This window comes from Carcharodon carcharias, chromosome 5 (genome assembly GCF_017639515.1).
Source record: "Carcharodon carcharias isolate sCarCar2 chromosome 5, sCarCar2.pri, whole genome shotgun sequence".
Classification (NCBI taxonomy): domain Eukaryota; kingdom Metazoa; phylum Chordata; class Chondrichthyes; order Lamniformes; family Lamnidae; genus Carcharodon; species Carcharodon carcharias.
Window position 1 is genome coordinate 198,234,822 of NC_054471.1, and position 19,419 is coordinate 198,254,240.

General features: G+C 57.6%; 1 protein-coding gene across 5 annotated transcripts in view; it reads left to right on the forward strand.

The window, feature by feature from the left end:
• Positions 1–4,868: 4,868 nt before the first annotated feature.
• cad (carbamoyl-phosphate synthetase 2, aspartate transcarbamylase, and dihydroorotase) overlaps positions 4,869–19,419 on the forward strand; it is a 116,821-nt gene continuing 102,270 nt past the window's right edge. For 2 of the 5 annotated variants that reach the window (XR_005942963.1, XR_005942962.1), the window contains exon 1: positions 4,869–5,304. Coding sequence is in view for 3 of the 5 variants with exons in the window: in XM_041187318.1 (XP_041043252.1) it covers positions 5,196–5,304 (109 nt within the window). In the remaining 2 variants the exon portion in view is untranslated. The remainder of the gene's footprint in view (positions 5,305–19,419) is intronic. The other 3 variants (XM_041187316.1, XM_041187317.1, XM_041187318.1) reach the window with 2 other exon arrangements.

The window sequence follows — 19,419 nt, forward strand, 5'->3', positions numbered from 1 at the left end:
TTGGCAGCAGCACATGTTGGTGTGGGGGCAACATGCATTTGGCAGCACATGTTGGTGTGGGGACAACATGCATTTGGCAGCAGCACATGTTGGTGTGGGGACAACATGCATTTGGCAGCAGCACATGTTGGTGTGGGGACAACATGCATTTGGCAGCACATGTTGGCATGGGGACAACATGCATTTGGCAGCACATGTTGGCATGGGGACAACATGCATTTGGCAGCAGCACATGTTGGCATGGGGACAACATGTATTTGGCAGCAGCACACGTTGGTGTGGGGGCAACATGCATTTGGCAGCAGCACATGTTGCCGTGGGGACAACATGCATTTGGCAGCAGCACGTGTTGGCATGGGGACAACATGCATTTGGCAGCAGCACATGTTGGCGTGGGGACAACATGCATTTGGCAGCAGCACATGTTGGCGTGGGGAGAACATGCATTTGGCAGCACATGTTGGTGTGGGGACAACATGCATTTGGCAGCAGCACGTGTTGGCATGGGGACAACATGCATTTGGCAGCAGCACATGTTGGCGTGGGGACAACATGCATTTGGCAGCAGCACATGTTGGTGTGGGGACAACATGCATTTGGCAGCACATGTTGGTGTGGGGAGAACATGCATTTGGCAGCACATGTTGGTGTGGGGGCAACATGCATTTGGCAGCACATGTTGGCGTGGGGACAACATGCATTTGGCAGCAGCACATGTTGGCGTGGGGACAACATGCATTTGGCAGCAGCACATGTTGGCGTGGGGACAACATGCATTTGGCAGCAGCACATGTTGGTGTGGGGACAACATGCATTTGGCAGCACATGTTGGCGTGGGGACAACATGCATTTGGCAGCACATGTTGGTGTGGGAAGAACATGCATTTGGCAGCAGCACATGTTGGCGTGGGGACAACATGCATTTGGCAGCAGCACATGTTGGCGTGGGGACAACATGCATTTGGCAGCAGCACATGTTGGCGTGGAGACAACATGCATTTGGCAGCAGCACATGTTGGTGTGGGAAGAACATGCATTTGGCAGCAGCACATGTTGGCATGGGGACAACATGCTTTTGGCAGCAGCACATGTTGGCGTGGGGACAACATGCATTTGGCAGCAGCACGTGTTGGCGTGGGGACAACATGCATTTAGCAGCAGCACGTGTTGGCGTGGGGACAACATGCATTTGGCAGCAGCACATGTTGGCGTGGGGACAACATGCATTTGGCAGCACATGTTGGTGTGGGGACAACATGCATTTGGCAGCAGCACATGTTGGCGTGGGGCCAACATGCATTTGGCAGCAGCATGTGTTGGCGTGGGTACAACATGCATTTGGCAGCAGCACGTGTTGGCGTGGGGACAACATGCATTTGGCAGCAGCACATGTTGGCGTGGGGACATGGATTTGGCAGCAGCACATGTTGGCGTGGGGGCAACATGCATTTGGCAGCAGCACGTGTTGGTGTGGGGACAACATGCATTTGGCAGCAGCACATGTCATGGGGGCAACATGCATTTGGCAGCAGCACATGTTGGCCAGGGGACAACATGCATTTGGCAGCAGCACGTGTTGGCGTGGGGACAACATGCATTTGGCAGCAGCACATGTTGGCGTGGGGACAACATGCATTGGGCAGCAGCACATGTTGGCGTGGGGACAACATGCATTTGGCAGCAGCACATGTTGGCGTGGGGACAACATGCATTTGGCAGCAGCACATGTTGGCGTGGGGACAACATGCATTTGGCAGCAGCACATGTTGGCGTGGGGACAACATGCATTTGGCAGCATATGTTAGCGTGCGGACAACATGCATTTGGCAGCACATGTTGGCGTGGGGAGAACATGCATTTGGCAGCAGCACATGTTGGCATGGGGACAACATGCATTTGGCAGCAGCACATGTTGGCATGGGGACAACATGTATTTGGCAGCAGCACATGTTGGTGTGGGGGCAACATGCATTTGGCAGCACATGTTGGTGTGGGGACAACATGCATTTGGCAGCAGCACATGTTGGTGTGGGGACAACATGCATTTGGCAGCAGCACATGTTGGTGTGGGGACAACATGCATTTGGCAGCACATGTTGGCATGGGGACAACATGCATTTGGCAGCACATGTTGGCATGGGGACAACATGCATTTGGCAGCAGCACATGTTGGCATGGGGACAACATGTATTTGGCAGCAGCACACGTTGGTGTGGGGGCAACATGCATTTGGCAGCAGCACATGTTGCCGTGGGGACAACATGCATTTGGCAGCAGCACGTGTTGGCATGGGGACAACATGCATTTGGCAGCAGCACATGTTGGCGTGGGGACAACATGCATTTGGCAGCAGCACATGTTGGCGTGGGGAGAACATGCATTTGGCAGCACATGTTGGTGTGGGGACAACATGCATTTGGCAGCAGCACGTGTTGGCATGGGGACAACATGCATTTGGCAGCAGCACATGTTGGCGTGGGGACAACATGCATTTGGCAGCAGCACATGTTGGTGTGGGGACAACATGCATTTGGCAGCACATGTTGGTGTGGGGAGAACATGCATTTGGCAGCACATGTTGGTGTGGGGGCAACATGCATTTGGCAGCACATGTTGGCGTGGGGACAACATGCATTTGGCAGCAGCACATGTTGGCGTGGGGACAACATGCATTTGGCAGCAGCACATGTTGGCGTGGAGACAACATGCATTTGGCAGCAGCACATGTTGGTGTGGGAAGAACATGCATTTGGCAGCAGCACATGTTGGCATGGGGACAACATGCATTTGGCAGCAGCACATGTTGGCGTGGGGACAACATGCATTTGGCAGCAGCACATGTTGGCGTGGGGAGAACATGCATTTGGCAGCACATGTTGGTGTGGGGACAACATGCATTTGGCAGCAGCACGTGTTGGCATGGGGACAACATGCATTTGGCAGCAGCACATGTTGGCGTGGGGACAACATGCATTTGGCAGCAGCACATGTTGGTGTGGGGACAACATGCATTTGGCAGCACATGTTGGTGTGGGGAGAACATGCATTTGGCAGCACATGTTGGTGTGGGGGCAACATGCATTTGGCAGCACATGTTGGCGTGGGGACAACATGCATTTGGCAGCAGCACATGTTGGCGTGGGGACAACATGCATTTGGCAGCAGCACATGTTGGCGTGGGGACAACATGCATTTGGCAGCAGCACATGTTGGTGTGGGGACAACATGCATTTGGCAGCACATGTTGGCGTGGGGACAACATGCATTTGGCAGCACATGTTGGTGTGGGAAGAACATGCATTTGGCAGCAGCACATGTTGGCGTGGGGACAACATGCATTTGGCAGCAGCACATGTTGGCGTGGGGACAACATGCATTTGGCAGCAGCACATGTTGGCGTGGAGACAACATGCATTTGGCAGCAGCACATGTTGGTGTGGGAAGAACATGCATTTGGCAGCAGCACATGTTGGCATGGGGACAACATGCTTTTGGCAGCAGCACATGTTGGCGTGGGGACAACATGCATTTGGCAGCAGCACGTGTTGGCGTGGGGACAACATGCATTTAGCAGCAGCACGTGTTGGCGTGGGGACAACATGTATTTGGCAGCAGCACGTGTTGGCGTGGGGACAACATGCATTTAGCAGCAGCACGTGTTGGCGTGGGGACAACATGCATTTGGCAGCAGCACGTGTTGGCGTGGGGACAACATGCATTTGGCAGCACATGTTGGTGTGGGGACAACATGCATTTGGCAGCAGCACATGTTGGCGTGGGGACATGGATTTGGCAGCAGCACATGTTGGCGTGGGGGCAACATGCATTTGGCAGTAGCACATGTTGGCGTGGGGACAACATGCATTTGGCAGCAGCACGTGTTGGCGTGGGGACAACATGCATTTGGCAGCAGCACGTGTTGGCGTGGGGACAACATGCATTTGGCAGCAGCACGTGTTGGCGTGGGGGCAACATGCATTTGGCAGCAGCACGTGTTGGCGTGGGGACAACATGCATTTGGCAGCAGCACGTGTTGGTGTGGGGACAACATGCATTTGGCAGCACATGTTGGTGTGGGGAGAACATGCATTTGGCAGCACATGTTGGTGTGGGGGCAACATGCATTTGGCAGCACATGTTGGCGTGGGGACAACATGCATTTGGCAGCAGCACATGTTGGCGTGGGGACAACATGCATTTGGCAGCAGCACATGTTGGCGTGGGGAGAACATGCATTTGGCAGCAGCACATGTTGGTGTGGGGACAACATGCATTTGGCAGCACATGTTGGCGTGGGGACAACATGCATTTGGCAGCACATGTTGGTGTGGGAAGAACATGCATTTGGCAGCAGCACGTGTTGGCGTGGGGACAACATGCATTTGGCAGCAGCACATGTTGGCGTGGGGACAACATGCATTTGGCAGCAGCACGTGTTGGTGTGGGGGCAACATGCATTTGGCAGCAGCACATGTTGGCGTGGGGACAACATGCATTTGGCAGCAGCACGTGTTGGTGTGGGGACAACATGCATTTGGCAGCACATGTTGGTGTGGGGAGAACATGCATTTGGCAGCACATGTTGGTGTGGGGGCAACATGCATTTGGCAGCACATGTTGGCGTGGGGACAACATGCATTTGGCAGCAGCACATGTTGGCGTGGGGACAACATGCATTTGGCAGCAGCACGTGTTGGCGTGGGGACAACATGCATTTGGCAGCAGCACGTGTTGGCGTGGGGACAACATGCATTTGGCGGCTGCTGCAGCTTCACTGTGTTGAGCAGCGGGCGCGTCATTTCCTCCGCTCAGCGGTAGGGGAAAGACTGAGCTCAAAGGTTTTGTATTTGCTGGCGGACAGGACCGCGGGCTGGAGTGCGCTGTGTGCATCGCCTCCCTCCCTCCCTCCCTCGCTCCGTCCCTCCGGTTGCAGGAAGAAGCGGGCACTCGGTCAGCAGCAGCAGCAGCAGCAGCAGCCGCCGCTTTGATTGACAGGCACTTGCAGCGCGTTGTCCCGGGAAGGAGGAGCCGGAGGAGCCGGTGCGGCGGCGGCGGCGGCGGCGGACGTGTGGAGCTCACGTGTTGGGCCTAAGGCGCCGGTTTTGCGGAGCGGAGCGGAGCGGGTGTTTTGCGGTTGCGGCACTGAGAGTGAGTGAGGGAGTTGCGGAGCCGCCCGCCCTTCCCCCCGAGATAAGATGCCGGGGAAAGTCGTTACCGAGGAGATGGCCACGCTGCTCCTGCAGGACGGCTCTTCCTTCAGAGGCCGGGTCTTCGGCGCCAGCGCCAGTGTCGCCGGCGAAGTGGGTAAGTCAGAGCGGGGCCGAGGGCCGAGGGCCGAGGGCCGAGGGCCGGGCTCCCCCCTCCCCCACCACCACCATCCCCCCCCCCTCCCCCCCACAATTACCCCCCTCCCCACAATAACCCTCCCAACCCCACCCACAACTACCCCCCCAACCCCCCACCCACAACTACCCCCCCAACCCCCCACCCACAACTACCCCCCCAACCCCCCCCCACAACTACCCCCCACAACTACCCCCCCAACCCCCCACCCACAACTACCCCCCAACCCCCCACCCACAACTACCCCCCCAACCCCCCACCCACAACTACCCCCACAACTACCCCCCCAACCCCCCACCCACAACTACACCCCCAACCCCCCCCCCACAACTACCCCCCCAACCCCCCACCCACAACTACCCCCCCAACCCCCCACCCACAACTACCCCCCCAACCCCCCCCCCACAACTACCCCCCCAACCCCCCACCCACAACTACCCCCCCAACCCCCCACCCACAACTACCCCCCCAACCCCCCACCCACAACTACCCCCCCAACCCCCCACCCACAACTACCCCCCCAACCCCCCACCCACAACTACCCCCCCAACCCCCCACCCACAACTACCCCCCCAACCCCCCACCCACAACTACCCCCCCAACCCCCCACCCACAACTACCCCCCCAACCCCCCACCCACAACTACCCCCCCAACCCCCCACCCACAACTACCCCCCCAACCCCCCACCCACAACTACCCCCCCAACCCCCCACCCACAACTACCCCCCCAACCCCCCACCCACAACTACCCCCCCAACCCCCCACCCACAACTACCCCCACAACTACCCCCCCAACCCCCCACCCACAACTACACCCCCAACCCCCCCCCCCACAACTACACCCCCAACCCCCCCCCCACAACTACACCCCCAACCCCCCCCCCACAACTACCCCCCCAAGCCCCCACCCACAACTACCCCCACAACTACCCCCCACAACTACCCCCCCAACCCCCCACCCACAACTACCCCCCCAACCCCCCACCCACAACTACCCCCCCAACCCCCCACCCACAACTACCCCCACAACTACCCCCCACAACTACCCCCCCAACCCCCCACCCACAACTACCCCCCCAACCCCCCCCCACAACTACCCCCCCAACCCCCCACCCACAACTACCCCCCCCAACCCCCCACCCACAACTACCCCCACAACTATCCCCCACAACTACCCCCCCAACCCCCCACCCACAACTACCCCCCCAACCCCCCACCCACAACTACCCCCACAACTACCCCCCCAACCCCCCACCCACAACTACACCCCCAACCCCCCCACCCACAACTACCCCCCAACCCCCCACCCACAACTACCCCCCAACCCCCACCCACAACTACCCCCCCAACCCCCACCCACAACTACCCCCCCAACCCCCCACCCACAACTACCCCCCCAACCCCCCACCCACAACTACCCCCCCAACCCCCCACCCACAACTACCCCCCCAACCCCCCACCCACAACTCCAACCCCCCACCCACAACTACCCCCCCAAACCCCCCACCCACAACTACCCCCCAACCCCCCACCCACAACTACCCCACAACTACCCCCCCAACCCCCCACCCACAACTACACCCCCAACCCCCCCCCCCACAACTACACCCCCAACCCCCCCCCCCACAACTACACCCCCAACCCCCCCCCCACAACTACCCCCCCAACCCCCCACCCACACTACCCCCACAACTACCCCCCCAACCCCCCACCCACAACTACACCCCCAACCCCCCCCCACAACTACCCCCCCACAACTACCCCCCCCAACCCCCCACCCACAACTACCCCCCCCAACCCCCCACCCCCCCACCCACAACGACACCCCCAACCCCCCCCCACAACTACCCCCCCACAACTACCCCCCCCAACCCCCCACCCTCAACTATCTACCCCCCCAACTACCCCCCCCAACCCCCCACCCACAACTACCCCCCCCAACCCCCCACCCCCCCACCCACAACTACACCCCCAACCCCCCCCCACAACTACCCCCCCACAACTACCCCCCCCAACCCCCCACCCACAACTACCCCCCCAACCCCCCACCCCCCCACCCACAACTACCCCCCCAACCCCCCACCCACAACTACACCCCCAACCCCCCACCCACAACTACACCCCCAACCCCCCACCCACAACTACACCCCCAACCCCCCACCCACAACTACCCCCCCAACCCCCCACCCCCCCACCCACAACTACCCCCCCAACCCCCCACCCACAACTACCCCCCCAACCCCCCACCCACAACTACCCCCCCAACCCCCCACCCACAACTACCCCCCCAACCCCCCACCCACAACTACCCCCCCCCAACCCCCCACCCACAACTACACCCCCAACCCCCCACCCACAACTACCCCCCCAACCCCCCACCCACAACTACACCCCCAACCCCCCACCCACAACTACACCCCCAACCCCCCACCCACAACTCCCCCCACAACTACCCCCCACCCACAACTACCCCCCCAACCCCCCACCCACAACTACCCCCCCAACCCCCCACCCACAACTACCCCCCCAACCCCCCACCCACAACTACACCCCCAACCCCCCACCCACAACTACACCCCCAACCCCCCACCCACAACTACCCCCCCAACCCCCCACCCCCCCACCCACAACTACACCCCCAACCCCCCACCCACAACTACACCCCCAACCCCCCACCCACAACTACCCCCCCAACCCCCCACCCACAACTACCCCCCCAACCCCCCACCCACAACTACCCCCCCAACCCCCCACCCACAACTACCCCCCCAACCCCCCACCCACAACTACCCCCCCAACCCCCCACCCACAACTACACCCCCAACCCCCCACCCAAAACTACCCCCCCAACCCCCCACCCACAACTACACCCCCAACCCCCCACCCACAACTACCCCCCCAACCCCCCACCAACAACTCCCCCCCACAACTACCCCCCCAACCCCCCCACAACTACCCCCCCAACCCCCCCACAACTACCCCCCTAACCCCCCCACAGCTACCCCCCCTAACCCCCCCACAACTACCCCCCCTAACCCCCCCACAACTACCCCCCCAACCCCAACACCTCCCCCCAAACCACTCTCCCCCCCAACAACCCCCCGTCTCCCCCCAACTCTTCCCCCCTCCCAACTCTTCCCCCCCCTCCCAACTCTTCCCCCCCCTCCCAACTCTTTCCCCCCCCCTCCCAACTCTTTCCCCCCCCTCCCAACTCTTCCCCCCCCTCCCAACTCTTCCCCCCCCTCCCAACTCTTCCCCCCCCTCCCAACTCTTTCCCCCCCCCTCCCAACTCTTTCCCCCCCCCTCCCAACTCTTTCCCCCCCCCTCCCAACTCTTCCCCCCCCCTCCCAACTCTTCCCCCCCCCTCCCAACTCTTCCCCCCCCCTCCCAACTCTTCCCCCCCCCTCCCAACTCTTCTCCCCCCCCCTCCCAACTCTTCTCCCCCCCCCTCCCAACTCTTCTCCCCCCCCCTCCCAACTCTTCTCCCCCCCCCTCCCAACTCTTCTCCCCCCCCTCCCAACTCTTCTCCCCCCCCCTCCCAACTCTTCTCCCCCCCCTCCCAACTCTTCTCCCCCCCCCTCCCAACTCTTCTCCCCCCCCCTCCCAACTCTTCCCCCCCCCCCCCAACTCTTCTCCCCCCCCCCCAACTCTTCTCCCCCCCCCTCCCAACTCTTCTCCCCCCCCCTCCCAACTCTTCCCCCCCCCCTCCCAACTCTTCCCCCCCCCTCCCAACTCTTCCCCCCCCCTCCCAACTCTTCCCCCCCCCCTCCCAACTCTTCCCCCCCCCCCCCCAACTCTTCCCCCCCCCCTCCCAACTCTTCCCCCCCCCCCCCCCCCCCCGGGCAGGTGTCTGGAGCTCGGGCCCACTGCTGCTGCTGCTGAGCTGCTCCCACGAAATCAAATGTTCCGATGACGCCAACGTGGCCGGAGTGAAGTCAACATCGGCACAACCCCCCCCCCCCCCCCCCCCCCCCGCCCCGGACTGAATCCGATCCAGGTCCGCCTTTCCCGGATCTCAGGTCACCGACCGCTGAGTGTTTAAAACAAAAGGGCCTCAATCTTTTAAATGACGATTGATTCTGTCGGGGGAACAAACGGTTCATTCTTGGGGGGGGGGGTGGGGGTGGAGCGTTTGCCCCCTCGGCTGGTGCAGTGGGATCGCCATGGACCGGGGGGCGGGGTTTGCTCCGGGGGGGGGGCGGGGGGGGGAGGGGCGGGGTTTGCTTCCAGGGCGGGGGGGCGGGGTTTGCTTCCAGGGGGAGGAGGGGGGGGGTTTGCTTCCAGGGGGAGGAGGGGGCGGGGTTTGCTTCCAGGGGGGGGGGGGAGGAGGGGGCGGGGTTTGCTTCCAGGGGGGGAGGGGGCGGGGTTTGCTCCCTGGGGTAGGGGAGGGGGCGGGGTTTGCTCCCCAGGGGAGGGGGCGGGGTTTGCTCCCCGGGGAAGGGGAGGGGGCGGGGTTTGCTTCCAGGGGGGGAGGAGGGGGCGGGGTTTGCTTCCAGGGGGGGGGAGGAGGGGGCGGGGTTTGCTTCCAGGGGGGGGGGAGGAGGGGGCGGGGTTTGCTTCCAGGGGGAGGAGGGGGCGGGGTTTGCTTCCAGGGAGGGAGGAGGGGGCGGGGTTTGCTTCCAGGGGGGAGGAGGGGGCGGGGTTTGCTCCCCAGTGGAGGGGGCGGGGTTTGCTCCCTGGGGAAGGGGAGGGGGCGGGGTTTGCTCCCCAGGGGAGGGGGCGGGGTTTGCTCCCCGGGGAAGGGGAGGGGGCGGGGTTTGCTTCCAGGGGGGGAGGAGGGGGCGGGGTTTGCTTCCAGGGGGGGGGAGGAGGGGGCGGGGGTTTGCTTCCAGGGGGGGGGGGAGGAGGGGGCGGGGTTTGCTTCCAGGGGGAGGAGGGGGCGGGGGTTTGCTTCCAGGGAGGGAGGAGGGGGCGGGGTTTGCTTCCAGGGGGGGAGGAGGGGGCGGGGTTTGCTCCCCAGTGGAGGGGGCGGGGTTTGCTCCCTGGGGAAGGGGAGGGGGCGGGGTTTGCTCCCCAGGGGAGGGGGCGGGGTTTGCTCCCTGGGGAAGGGGAGGGGGCGGGGTTTGCTCCCCGGGGGGAAGGGGACGGGGCGGGGCAGAGAGGAACCGTTAACGGTTCATGCGGCTCGAGACGGATCTTTTCCATCCGACCGAAGCTCGACCTGAACCGTTAACTTTGTTTTTTTCAGACGCCGCCGGAGCTGCTGAATATTTCCAGCATTTTAATTTTGTTTAAAAAAAACTTTTATTTCGGATTTCCAGCTTTCACGGTATTTTGCTTTTTGATGAAGTTCAAGCCCATGTTGTCGGTCAGTCTGCGGATATTCGGCCTTGTAGATACTGATGTCCCCCCCACCCCCCACCCCCCACCCCCCGTATTACCTGATGTCCCCCCCACCCCCCACCCCCCACCCCCCGTATTACCTGATGTCCCCCCCACCCCCCACCCCCCACCCCCGTATTACCTGATGTCCCCCCCCACCCCCCACCCCCGTATTACCTGATGTCCCCCCCCCCACCCCCGTATTACCTGATGTCCCCCCCCCACCCCCCACCCCCGTATTACCTGATGTCCCCCCCCCCACCCCCGTATTACCTGATGTCCCCCCCCACCCCCCGTATTACCTGATGTCCCCCCCCCCACCCCCCACCCCCGTATTACCTGATGTCCCCCCCCCACCCCCCACCCCCGTATTACCTGATGTCCCCCCCCACCCCCCGTATTACCTGATGTCCCCCCCACCCCCCACCCCCGTATTACCTGATGTCCCCCCCCCACCCCCCACCCCCGTATTACCTGATGTCCCCCCCCCCACCCCCGTATTACCTGATGTCCCCCCCCCACCCCCCACCCCCGTATTACCTGATGTCCCCCCCCCCACCCCCGTATTACCTGATGTCCCCCCCCACCCCCCACCCCCGTATTACCTGATGTCCCCCCCCCACCCCCGTATTACCTGATGTCCCCCCCCACCCCCCACCCCCGTATTACCTGATGTCCCCCCCCACCCCCCACCCCCAGTATTACCTGATGTCCCCCCCCCACCCCCAGTATTACCTGATGTCCCCCCCCACCCCCGTATTACCTGATGTCCCCCCCCACCCCCCACCCCCAGTATTACCTGATGTCCCCCCCCACCCCCGTATTACCTGATGTCCCCCCCCACCCCCCCACCCCCAGTATTACCTGATGTCCCCCCCCCACCCCCAGTATTACCTGATGTCCCCCCCCACCCCCCACCCCCCGTATTACCTGATGTCCCCCCCCCACCCCCGTATTACCTGATGTCCCCCCCCACCCCCCACCCCGTATTACCTGATGTCCCCCCCCCACCCCCGTATTACCTGATGTCCCCCCCCCACCCCCCACCCCCAGTATTACCTGATGTCCCCCCCCACCCCCGTATTACCTGATGTCCCCCCCCCACCCCCGTATTACCTGATGTCCCCCCCCCACCCCCGTATTACCTGATGTCCCCCCCCCCCACCCCCCACCCCCGTATTACCTGATGTCCCCCCCCCCACCCCCGTATTACCTGATGTCCCCCCCACCCCCCGTATTACCTGATGTCCCCCCCCACCCCCGTATTACCTGATGTCCCCCCCCACCCCCCACCCCCAGTATTACCTGATGTCCCCCCCCCACCCCCCGTATTACCTGATGTCCTCCCCCCCCCCCGTATTACCTGATGTCCCCCCCACCCCCCGTATTACCTGATGTCCCCCCCACCCCCCGTATTACCTGATGTCCCCCCCACCCCCCGTATTACCTGATGTCCCCCCCCACCCCCCACCCCCAGTATTACCTGATGTCCCCCCCCACCCCCCGTATTACCTGATGTCCCCCCCCCCCCCCGTATTACCTGATGTCCCCCCCACCCCCCGTATTACCTGATGTCCTCCCCCCCCCCCGTATTACCTGATGTCCCCCCCACCCCCCACCCCCGTATTACCTGATGTCCCCCCCACCCCCGTATTACCTGATGTCCCCCCCACCCCCCACCCCCGTATTACCTGATGTCCCCCCCACCCCCGTATTACCTGATGTCCCCCCCACCCCCCGTATTACCTGATGTCCCCCCCACCCCCCGTATTACCTGATGTCCCCCCCACCCCCCGTATTACCTGATGTCCCCCCCCACCCCCCGTATTACCTGATGTCCCCCCCCACCCCCCGTATTACCTGATGTCCCCCCCCACCCCCCACCCCCCGTATTACCTGATGTCCCCCCCACCCCCCACCCCCCGTATTACCTGATGTCCCCCCCACCCCCCGTATTACCTGATGTCCTCCCCCCCACCCCCGTATTACCTGATGTCCCCCCCACCCCCCGTATTACCTGATGTCCCCCCCCCCACCCCCGTATTACCTGATGTCCCCCCCCACCCCCCACCCCCGTATTACCTGATGTCCCCCCCCACCCCCCGTATTACCTGATGTCCCCCCCCCCCACCCCCGTATTACCTGATGTCCCCCCCCCACCCCCGTATTACCTGATGTCCCCCCACCCCCCACCCCCCGTATTACCTGATGTCCCCCCACCCCCGTATTACCTGATGTCGTCCCCCCACCCCCGTATTACCTGATGTCCCCCCCCCACCCCCCGTATTACCTGATGTCCCCCCCCACCCCTGTATTACCTGATGTCCCCCCCCACCCCCCGTATTACCTGATGTCCCCCCCCACCCACCGTATTACCTGATGTCCCCCCCCCACCCACCACCCCCGTATTACCTGATGTCCCCCCCCACCCCCCACCCCCGTATTACCTGATGTCCCCCCCACCCCCCCGTATTACCTGATGTCCCCCCCCACCCCCCGTATTACCTGATGTCCCCCCCCCACCCCCCCGTATTACCTGATGTCCCCCCCCCACCCCCGTATTACCTGATGTCCCCCCACCCCCGTATTACCTGATGTCCCCCCCCCACTCACCACCCCCGTATTACCTGATGTCCCCCCCCCCCACCCCTGTATTACCTGATGTCCCCCCCCCACCCCCCCACCCCGTATTACCTGATGTCCCCCCCCACCCCCGTATTACCTGATGTCCCCCCCCCACCCCCCGTATTACCTGATGTCCCCCCCACCCCCAGTATTACCTGATGTCCCCCCCCCACCCCCGTATTACCTGATGTCCCCCCCCACCCCCCGTATTACCTGATGTCCCCCCACCCCCCGTATTACCTGATGTCCCCCCCACCCCCCACCCCCAGTATTACCTGATGTCCCCCCCACCCCCCGTATTACCTGATGTCCCCCCCACCCCCCACCCCCGTATTACCTGATGTCCCCCCCACCCCCCACCCCCGTATTACCTGATGTCCCCCCCACCCCCCACCCCCGTATTACCTGATGTCCCCCCCACCCCCCACCCCCTGTATTACTTGATGGCCCCCCACCCCCCGTATTACCTGATGTCCCCCCACCCCCGTATTACCTGATGTCCCCCCACCCCCCGTATTACCTGATGTCCCCCCACCCCCCATATTACCTGATGTCCCCCCCCACCCCTGTATTACCTGATGTCCCTCCCCACCCCCGTATTACCTGATGTCCCCCCACCCCTTGTATTACCTGATGTCCCCCCCCCACCCCCCTGTATTACCTGATGTCCCCCCCCACCCCCCTGTATTACCTGATGTCCCCCCCCACCCCCGTATTACCTGATGTCCCCCCACCCCCCGTATTACCTGATGTCCCCCCCCCCCACCCCCCGTATTACCTGATGTCCCCCCCCACCCCCCGTATTACCTGATGTCCCCGCCCACCCCCCCGTATTACCTGATGTCCCCGCCCACCCCCCCGTATTACCTGATGTCCCCCCACCCCCCGTATTACCTGATGTCCCCCCCTGTAGATATTGATGCCCCCCCCCTCCTGTATTACCTGCTTTCCAAACCCACCAGACTCGGGGACAGGGCAAACTCAGTTTGAGAAACAGAAGCTCAAATAAGACGGAGCCACCAGGGAGGGTGCAGAGGGTCAGCCTTCCCGTTAACAGGTCCAGTTTCTGCTGTGAACATGCATCGAACTTGCGGCATGAAAACGGTGAATGGAAGCCCCAAAAACCCTGCGAATATGCCAGAGCCTTTTTTAACAAAACGTGTATTTTCCTATTCCATAAATATTCAAAACTTTTTTTAGTCGTGGTAAATTAAGCTAAATTCTGCATTTAGGCTGGCAAATCAACGTTTGTATAACATGCCATATGTGCTTTATTATTTATGCAATGAAAATTCATTTATTTGAATACATTCTCTGAAATATTCTCTTCAGGGATTCTAATGTTGATTGCTGTCCTCTTATGTATTAAAATAGGCCAAATGAATTTTTTTCTTGTGAAAACTGCAAACGATTGAAAGAATAGCTATCTAAACTTGATCAACTCTTAAAAGACTGCATAGGTTATTTTAAGTTTCAGGGTAAAAAAAAATGGTTAACTGCCAAATAACTGATAGAAAGCATGTTGCCTGTGTATAACTGTGACATATGCACAAAGAAGATCTCAAGATTATTCTCTGGTCTCTGCTGATTTGAGTAATCTTGGATAGAGATTATTATGATATGATTAATAATTATTGATAATTATTATGATTAGTCTTTAGTTTTGGCTCCCCGATAAAGGAACCATCATCCTGTTTGTTGTCTGGTCAGGGAAAGTGCCCATATCATTGGTAGCAGTGCCTGTCTCCTTCAGTTCAAGGATAATGTCAGCTTGGGGTTGCGAGTTTCTGCCATGGGTCTTCAGGTGACTGAACAGGCCAATTCTTGACCCGCAGATTTTTGAGCACGTTGGGCAGGACATCCCACAAGTTAGTGAGCTCTGAAGTGCAAGGTTTGCTTCCTTTTCCTCACTGCTGTCGACCTGCTTTATCATTAAGATTTTGTGACTGAGTGTGATGCAGCTTGATGGACAAGTTTTCGCCATTTTGAATGATGTGGTAGCACTTTCTCCCAGTCATGAATGTCAATGCTGCTGCGCATCGAGGAGAGCTTCAGAGTGTCTTTGAAGGGTTTTCTTCCCCCACTCCCCCCCCGGAATGTTGACCATTTGATAGTTGAGAAGACAGGACCTGGTGGGGAGATGTTTTCTGGATGTCTGGACACAGTGTCTAGTCCATTGAAGTTGATTTTGCAGTAGTTTTGCCTGAATGCTTATGGAGCTGGTTTCAAGAAGGATATGAGTGTTTGTTCGACAATCCTACCATTGAACTCGGAAGATGTGATGGAGGCATTGCTAATGCAATTTTTTCTAGCCCTGTTGTGTGTTGCTGATACACAGTCCAGGTCTCACAGTGTGAGAGGATGACAACTACTCTGTACGTTGAACTTGTTGACTTGCAGAGGTTCTTGTTATCAAACACTTTCTGCTGTAGTTTGTAAAAGGCTGAGCTGGCACAGACTGTTCAGTGTTGCATCACCTTGTCAATGATGCCCTTTTGAGAGAGGTGGCTGCCAAGGTACGGGACATGCTTAACATATTTCAGGGTGTCTCCTGCAACATATATGGGAGGTGGGTTATTTGCCTGACCTGTTGTGGTTTGATATGAGTTTTGTTTTGGCAACATTCAAGAAAAGGCTGAGTTTTTGTATGTAGAATTGAGGAAATTGCAAGTGGCTTGCAAATCTGGTGCAGAGTGGGCACCAGCTGCAAACTAGATCATGTATGCCTGTGGTGATCAGTTTAGTTTGGCACAGTGGTGACTGAGGTTAGAGTTTTTCATCTAGGCAGTATTTAACCCTGACACCAGAGGGCAGTTTACTTTTTGAGCTGAATAACCACTGTCAGGTAGATTGTAAATAGCATGGGCGCTGTCACACAGCATTGCTTGACTCCGGTCCAGATTTTGAAGGTGTCTGTTTCAGATCTCCTACTCAACACAATGGTGGTCATATTGTCATGAAGCAATTGCAGGATTGTGATAAAGTTTCTTGGACGTCCAAATCTTTGGAGCACAATCAACAGATTTACTCAGTTAAATGTTTTGGTCAGTTGATGAATGCAATGAAGAACTCCTCAGCATTCTCAGCATTTTTCTTGGATTTGTCTGGCAACAACAAAGACCATGGCAGAGGTTTCTTTGGAAAGTCTAAACCACACAGTGTCTCTGGGAGGATTTTCTTAGCCACAGAAGAAGGCAATCCGGGAGAATGCACATCAGGATTTATTCTGCTTTGGACAAGAGGGAAATACCTTGATAGTTTCTATAATATGATTTATCTCCCTTCTTGAAGATAATTACAATTGTTGCGTTCCTGAAGTGGATGGGGAAGGAAGAAGAGTTCTTTTTCCTCCCAAATCTGTAGGATGAGTGCGTGAAATCTCATGAGCAAAAGTCCATCAACTTTGAAGAGCTCAGCTGGAATTCCAGCGGGACCACAGACGTTGTTGTTTCTCATCTATTTGCTTGTTGCAGCTCTCCCATCGATAACATGGTACTACGGAATGGTCTGGAGAGTATTAGCTGCCACTGTAGATTCACGGTTGAGGATTTGTTGGAAATGTTCTTTCCAGCAGTGATGGATGTCATTGTCATCCTTAAGAAGAGAAACACAATCCTGTGAGCGAAGGGGATTTTGTTGATTTGACCTTGGTCTGTAGATGGCCCTGGTGGCTTCAGAAAAGCTAAAGATGGTCAGCATTTGGTTGGACCTTCTCAGGCTCTCTCTTCCCACTGCATGCCCCATTTTATTCCGGATATGTCTTTGGGGGTCAGCCTTGAGCTGTTGGAATGCTGCTGCCTTGGGTTTTTCTGCCAGTCAATGAAGGTTGCTCATTTTTGTGTTAGGTAGTCACACATTTTTAGCATTGTTTTCATCGGACTGAAGTGGCATATCAGGATGCATCATGTGATCAGCCAGCTTTGGCCAAGTTGCGAATATAGATTTTGAAGTGTTCGCAACTTAAAAAAAACCTAAAAAGAATATAATCTTTTTGCCAGGCCACAAAGTTGGTGGTTAACTGATGAGTCAGTCCATGATAAGCTAAAGGAAAAGACCTTTGGGTTAGGATGAAATAAGTTGATGAGTGATCTATGAATTATACTGTAATGAACTGAATTGCTTAATCTCTGGATCAAGCTGAGATATGTAGATGTCTCTGCACAGCAGCAAAATATCAGGAAGGTTTAGCAAAGTTTATGTTTTGGAATGAACTGTGGATGTCGTTTGTGCTAAAGGCCAGGTCATTCCGTGATTGTTTTACAAATTCCTATGTAACTGCGGAGGTACAAACAGGTCATTTTGTGTTCATGTAAATTAATTTCTAATTATGGATATAAAGAATTAGATGTACAAAATAAGAAAATGGAGTTGAGTTATCACAAAGATGATATATAAATGACAGTAACTGTAACTTGGAATTGCCTTTCAGAGCATTCTGAAAGCATTTCCCCTGTGTGCACACTTATACTGAATAAAACTGCTGCTTGACCCTACAGTTGACTCTGTGTCGAGTGTCTTTTGGATACTCCACATCAGAACCAATCCTGGTGGCAACAATGTTCGAACCCAATGGTCTGGGCACAGGAATCTAGTCCAGCTGACTTTGTTGAACCCACTGTTCTGAAATTGAGTTGGATGTGTGAAGATTGTCCAGATTGGTCATGAGCTGCACTTGGAATTTCACTCTTCAGTCGGACTGCTTTACGACTGAGATTTTGATCATCTTCCTCTTGGGAGACTTTTGGGACTTTTGATGCCTTGGTGCTAGTTAGATGTTCATCACTGATTAAACAAGTCTATGATCTGTCAACCAGGCATCAGTCACCTGCATGGGTCAAGTGATACAGAAATCACCTACATCTTTGACATGACATAATCCAGGAAGTGCCAATACTTTTGTCTAGGATGCCTCCATGTGGTTTTGTATTTGTGCTTTGGCAGGAGAGGATGTTTGTTATAATGAGGCTATGCCGAGCACACCTGTCAGTGGGAGGACGCCATATGCATTGATGTTCTCCCAATGGCTCTGCTCCCGACATTGGAGTCAGGCCAACCCTGGCAGTGAAGTCTTTCAAAAGGATGATTTCTTTTTTGGGATAGTAATGAGAACTTGTTTAAGATGTGAATAGAACTTTTCCTCAACATCATCAGAGCCAAGGATTGGGGCATAAACGTCGGTGATGGTGACATATTGGTTACAGCTCAGCTGGAGGTGAAACGTCATGAGTTCTGGCAGTGCATCCAAGATACTGTTCCAGATGGCAAAACAAGCTCATGGACTTGAGGGTTGCTGTCACCCTTTCCCATGCTTATTCCTTCAGCTGTCCTTCCCCAGGTAGGCGGGTCTCAATAAGGGCAGCAAATGTCAATTTGGAATCTTGATAGCTCAAGTGGTGGTTGCAGTTGTTCTTTTTCCAGTTGGCATTCTTGTGATTATCCATGAGTGTTCTAACTTTCCAAGTTGCAAAGTTTAAACTTTTCTTTTGTTGACCACAAAGCTGGTGACCCGCAAGGTGTGGTTTCCCAGTCGGGAGCAAATGGGACTGCCTAATTTCAGAGCAACTATTCTAGCCCCCTCCCCATTTGGGGTCAGCAGAGGGTACCCTGAAGTAGTCAACAGGTATCTGACAGCCTTAATGCATCTGTCACCTGTGTGCAGATTCTTGACTGAGCTCGCAGGCGCATAACCCTGTCCCCATTGCCAGTTCTTCATTACCAAAGGACTTGGCAAATGGACCCTGGTAGAAGTTTGTACTTGACTTTGTTTAATGTTGGACCTTGGGGTGCGTCATTGCCCACACAATCTCCATGGGCTAGTGGTCAGATTTCAGCGATGGGTCGAGCAGCGATGACCGGGCCCACGTTTCTGCTGCAGCATTCTTCGACCTTTGTAGCCGGTGGGATGCACCATCTTCCTTCGTCTGTTCTGCCACTAAGGACTTTTTGAACTGCACTTTGTCTGCTCCCCCTCCCCACCACTGATGTTGTTGCCATGGGTGGCTCTACCTTCTGCCCATATGAAGGTGAAGATTAGGACTAGCATCAGTTGTGATGTTCATTATGGGCAAAAGACCAAATAGTTTTAAGTCAGTCTTGATGTTTCCTCTGAATTTGAGCTCAGTGAGATG